Source organism: Carcharhinus amblyrhynchos, chromosome 6 (assembly GCF_965287045.1).
Source record: "Carcharhinus amblyrhynchos chromosome 6, sCarAmb.v2.hapA, whole genome shotgun sequence".
Classification (NCBI taxonomy): domain Eukaryota; kingdom Metazoa; phylum Chordata; class Chondrichthyes; order Carcharhiniformes; family Carcharhinidae; genus Carcharhinus; species Carcharhinus amblyrhynchos.
Genome location: NC_137329.1, coordinates 7,004,355 through 7,010,354, shown reverse-complemented (window position 1 = coordinate 7,010,354; position 6,000 = coordinate 7,004,355). Strand labels below are relative to the sequence as shown.

Below are 6,000 nucleotides of genomic sequence, written 5' to 3'. Positions count from 1 at the left end.
AGACAGATTCTTTATTGGATTATTAGTTATATCTGTCAAAACAATACACGCCATTCTGACCCACTGTTACAGTCTCCTAAGAAATTACATATTTGCAAAACATTGTTCCAAGTGCAATAACTTACTCATAAAACAGTACAACACAGGCTAAATTAAGTTTGTTAAATTCTCACAGTAATGATAAACACTACTTTGGATGCAGTAACATTTTTTTTATTGAATGTAACCTAATTGCACCCTTTCCTACAATTATATTTAAAACAAGGCAATTAAAGCTAAAGGAGTTTACAAGGTTAAAATATCTTACAACAAATCAATACAGTAATATTCGAGATTTCCTCTCAGCAGAAGTACACAACACACCCAAACAGATATATTACTCTGAACTTCAACCGTCCTACTTCAGTAGTATAAGTAATAGCAATGGGCGTGATCGTTGCAAAAGAAAATGACATTTAAAAACGGTATAACATTTCACTTTTGGTATATTTAGCATATTACACAATTTTTTTTTGTTTATTTGTAAGACGTTTTGTCTTTTTTTTAATTGTGTAAACTTTGCAAGATCTTAAACTACTGTTGCTCCTATAGGTCAATGCCCAGGACTAGACACAGGTTTTAATGCTTAAGGTCAAGTAAATATTTTTTGAAGGATTAACTACTTAATAATTGATTTGAACTTGATATCCACTTTAAAATATTGTGTTAAAAGAAAATGAATCTCCAGATCCACGGTTGCAGAAGGGCAGGGAAACCGATGAGACTACATATCACAAGCATTATGAGACATTGACCAGATCCTGTTGCCAATACCATTTAAACCCAAAAAAATTGGCAGAAACACAGCAAAAATTGTTATAATCTATATAAAAACCTTCATTTATTGATGAAAATTAATTGATACATGAAGTTGCAAGATGACCCCAAGACATTTCCTGTCTGATTGGAATAAGAAACCTTTTTGGGATAAATTTTTGAGGTTTTCTTTTGCATCCCAACTGGTTGGTACTGATGAGTTTATTTTTTGTCATTTAAGATCATGTCAGAGCAACATCTCGTTCATCTATTGTGGGAGAGTTGTATAAGTTAACTTACAAGTTTTTCTATGAAATAAGATTTATTTCCCCCACTTGCTTTAAACTTCACAGCCAGTGACGACCACTTATTCGCAGTTTTATACAGAGAACCTGTGCAATTTCCTGGAGTTGGTTAACTCCTAATTACAGATTTGGCCTGAAGAAAAGACTTGCCTTTTTAACTTGGACTTTTACAAGCTTGCCTCAAATCCAAGTAGGATATCAATTTCAAATTTTGATTTTGATTATTTTTCAAGGGGGATAATATAAATATTTTGATGATGAAGTAAACCATTTCTAATCCTACCAACCTATAATAGAAAAAGTGCTGCTTATAAATCTCCATGTTTCGTTATGTCCTTAGTCCAGCATTATGTAATGTATTATTTTCAGTGTTTGAATATTTATTGTTATATCAGTCATGTGGCCCAAGATATGGCAGCGCTGTGCTCTTTGGCTTTCATTCTTAAGGCTGCAATGCTGGATGATTTTCGATCTGGTTCATTACTGATGTCAAATGCGTTGATGGCAGCTCCTAGCCCAGTGGTGCCAAAGAGACCACCCATATGTGTCTGTCCCACATGGCTGCCAGGGGCAGAAACACCCAGGAAGTCAGACACCCCGCCTGGTGCATGCGCATGTGTGTGTGGAGACATGCAGGATGTTACCGTTTCACAGGGCACAACACAAGCTGGCACTGGAGAGGATGCACCATTGTTGCCAATCCAAGATGGGTTTTGTATCTGGAGGAAAAATGAACAGAGCACGTTAATCACCTGTGCATTTTATTTTCTCACTTTTCCTGTTAATTTTAAGTGCTCTATTTTAATATATTTGACCAATTATCCAATATTTTGTTAGTAAAGAATCATAGTCAATGTGTAGCATGTCCATCACAAAGGAACACTTCCAATGTTACTGTAAGACTGCATGCAAATTCAAAATTTAACCATTAATAATCTTGAAGTACAATGTACTTTGACTGAGGAACCTACAAATCACAGTGCAGTGCAGAAGGAGACCATTTGGCCCATTGAGTCTGCCCTGACCACAATCCTACCAGCCCCTATCCCCACAACCCCATGCATTTACCCTAGCCAGTCCCCTGACACTAAGGGGCAATTTAGCATGGCCAGTTCACCTAACCTGCACATCTTTGGAATGTGGGAGGAAACCAGAGCACCCAGAGGAGCCCACGCTGATGCAGGAAGAACATGCAAACTCCACACAGACAGTGACCCAAGCCGGGAGTCAAACCCAGGTCCCTGGTGCTGTGAGGCAGCACTGCTAACCACTGTGCCACCCCAAAATCCATCACTAAAGAATGGCTCAGTGACACTGCTGAATGAGCTGGTGAAGTCCTGAAGGGAATTGAGTGGGCCTTCAGCAGGCAGTGAGAGAACCAGCAACAGGGAAAAATTACTTCACCTTGTCCTCACCAATCTACCTGTTGTAGATGAATCAGCCCATGAGTATAATGGTAGGGGTGACCACTCCACCTTGTGGAAATTTGTGTGGGGCTATTGTGCTAGATGGGCTGAACTCAGCACGGATCTAGCAACAACAAAGTGGGCATGTGTGAGTCACTGTGGGTCATTGGCAGTGGCAGAGAATTGTAATTCCACTATGACCTGTTAACTACACCTAACAGCCTCACAATCACAGACGTCAGTTTTCAGCCAATTTTATTAGTTCCAGGTAAAAATCAAGACAACATTGGGTACAGCAAAGGATATAGGTCACAATAACTTCTAAGCCCCTTGTAGTGCTGCAAACTTGTGCTCCAAAACTATATGCATCGCCACCCAAGCCATTCCAGTGCAGCTATATTAGTATGTACCCAGTATATCCTGCCCACAAAAAACAGGAGGAATCTAATTGACCAATTGCTATTCTATCCTCAATCCCCACATGCAGAAAACCCTGGACAACTTTCAGGTTTATGCTGATAAGAAGCAAATAGCATTCATGCCACCTAAGTGCCAGGCAGTAACTATTACCAACAAGAGAAAGTCGAAATATTTATCCTGGACATTCAATGATGTTACCACCATCAACATTCTGGGGGTGGCCACTGATCAGAAACTTAACTGGACCAGACACAAGACCACACTATAAGGCCTTTTAATGGAGGCAGACCGAGGGCCCGGGAACTGCAGAATACCCTCGGCCTGCGTAACTGTGTGCCAATCTGAGAAATAACAGCACACAGATATGTGTGCAAAATATGAGACATATATATAGTTTTAAGTTTTGAAATGAAATGACTAATTTTGTATAGGACTGTGAAAATGACTTTTTCTGCACTGTTTGCAAATTTTAGCTATGTAGATTTGCAGTGGTTTAATTGAAATTTTGTGAATAAGGTATATTTTTGAAAGAAAAAAAACTGGACCAGACACATACTCAGTGATCACAAAGATATGTGGTAGGCTGGATATTCTGCAATCACTGACCCACTTGCTGACTCAAATATGTTTTACCACATACAAGGCACAAGTCAGGAATGTGGTATTCCCCAATTGCTTGGATCATTTCAAATCCAATCAAACTCAAAAAAACTGAACAACATATTGAGACCAAGCAGCTGACTTGATTAGTATCCGATTCACTAACTTAAACATTCAATTCCTCCATCAACCATGCAGCATGTCCACAAGATGCACTGCAGAAATTGCTACTACCTCTTTGGCAGCATTTCCCAGGCCTACAACTTCCGTAGCAAGGGCAACAGAGACATGGGAACACCACCAATTCCAAATTCCTCTCCCAAGCTACACACTATCCTCACTTTGGATATACTACCATTGTTTCATCATCACTGGAGTTAAAATCCCAGTGCTTTCCCCCTTATAGCACCATGGGGGTGCCATCAGGACACGATTCAAAAGATGACTCATCCCCCTTCTTAAGGGCAATTATTGATGGGCAATAAATGTTGGCCTCACCAGTGAGACCCACATCCCTTGAATAAGAAATTGCTTATTAGATATATTGCATGTGAATGATTTAGGATCTCTGCATCACGTTTGAGAGTTATTGTTGGTGCATTGTGAAGAACATTGTCTTAAGGTGTTACAGTGACTCTTTGTGTGGTCCATTTTGTGTACATATCTATTACTTTTTTAATGAGCCAAGTTAAAAAGCGTGAAGTTTTGTATTAAGCACAATGAAGTAACAGGGCGTTGGCCTCTTTTAGGCCAAACCAAATAAACAAACTCAAGTTAAATCAGGACAAAGTAAAAGGGGCAGCTTCCCAAAAGGAGGGAGACCAGTCCGAAAAAATCAAAGTACAAAGAAAACTTTTTAAAAACATCAAATTATAATGCGATTATTAGGGTCGATAATACCCCCCAGCCCCTGCGGTGCCCCAACGGGCACGGAAGGAACAGGGCGTTGGGAGTGGGGGGACTTGCATGTAGTGGATGGAATGCATTTCATACTTGCGGTCGGTAATGTGAAGCTGAATGAAATCTTTTCACTCTGACCATGTGATGTTCGTAAACTAAAGCTGTAATATAGGACCTGTAAGTGTAACACCCTGTTTTAAATAATGTTCTGTGAAATGTAGTGACAGTCGCTGCCCCGTTGTGTCCGAGTGTGTGCTTTATATAGAAACTGGAAGAGGAAGTTTCGTCCCCACAATTTGGACTGGAATCAAGAAATGCTCCAAGAATTCAAAGGTATTGTTATAAAGCACTGTACCAACTAGCCTTAATCAGAAAAATACTAGAAGTGTTGTACAGCCTAGCTGCAAAGCAGGGACTGGAGAAAGTGGCGTTTACCCTCGGCTAAAAAGGAGCAGCATTTCAAAAATGGGGAAGGAAGGTTGTGGGATATAAAAATGTTGGATTTCGACACAACAAACTTCCGAAAGTCCTAATGAGATTCAGATTAAGTGAATTAGCCATGCTAAATTTTCTGTGTCCCCGACTGGAGTGTGTCGATTAGAGGATTTTCACAGCAACTTCATTGCAGTGTTAATGTAAGCCTACTTGTGACACTAATAAAAAGATTGTTGCACTGTTCTATGGAATGATAGCTGATATGTATAATAACTCCCTTGGTTCCCCAGCCCTTGTTAAGAATGAATTGAAATGTTACAGTCCGGTGCGTTTCATTTATGCCCCTGTTAATGCAATAACTCGCGCAAGTGTGTTCATAGTTTAAAATTTAAATTGGACCTCCCTTTTGAAAACAAATTTGGTAACTATAAAATCAAAATTGTTATGTGGAGGAGTCTCAAACTGCAGCAGTGTGATTGAAATTTCACTGGTAATTGGAATATTCTGGCTATTTTATTTGGTCACAAGTAGCAAACACCAATTTAGCTTTTACACTTCGAAGGATGAGAATTCAGGTGAAATTATTCAGTTGGGTGATGCGGCTCTTGACTCGGTGGAATTGCGGTAAATCAGACAGATAACAGCGTCTTGTTTAGTAAGAAATTTAGTTTGACAGTAAAAAAGCTGAGAGTTTATTTTTTTCCGGGCCAGTGGCTAGACCCTGAGGCAGCTTTAACCGTGTTGGCACGAAGCTGGCGTTGGAAATGTCTGCTGGAGCTCTTTGGATCAGGATGCTTCAAGCAAAGGACGGGACCAGAATGAGCGTCCAGAGGACGGGAGCAGAGTCACTGTTCACTGGAGGTGGAACCCATCACTGAGGGGCAGCAACTCCCCTGAGACGTGAATGGGCAAGGGCAAAGGATTTGGTCCCCTACGGCAGCTGAGGAACGTGGCACCGGGATACTTCGTAGGTTAGAATGCAAATCACCTTCTTACAAGGAACTCATTGCGTCTGATGCAATAACACATTTTCCTGATGGTACTCGGCTACATGCTGAATATTATGACTTCTTGCAATGCGTTTCCTTTCTCTGAGTATTGAAATGGAAAAACTGGCAGGTGGACTATCCTGGGGTCCT

The 6,000-nt window shown here is 40.3% G+C and overlaps 1 protein-coding gene across 1 annotated transcript in view; it reads right to left on the bottom strand.

Moving 5' to 3' along the window:
* alx4a (ALX homeobox 4a) overlaps nucleotides 1–6,000 on the bottom strand; it is a 52,602-nt gene continuing 46,602 nt past the window's right edge. Inside the window, exon 4 of the mRNA XM_080191529.1 lies at nucleotides 1–1,819. Within this exon, the coding sequence (XP_080047655.1) occupies nucleotides 1,496–1,819 (324 nt within the window). The 3' untranslated portion in view covers nucleotides 1–1,495. The remainder of the gene's footprint in view (nucleotides 1,820–6,000) is intronic.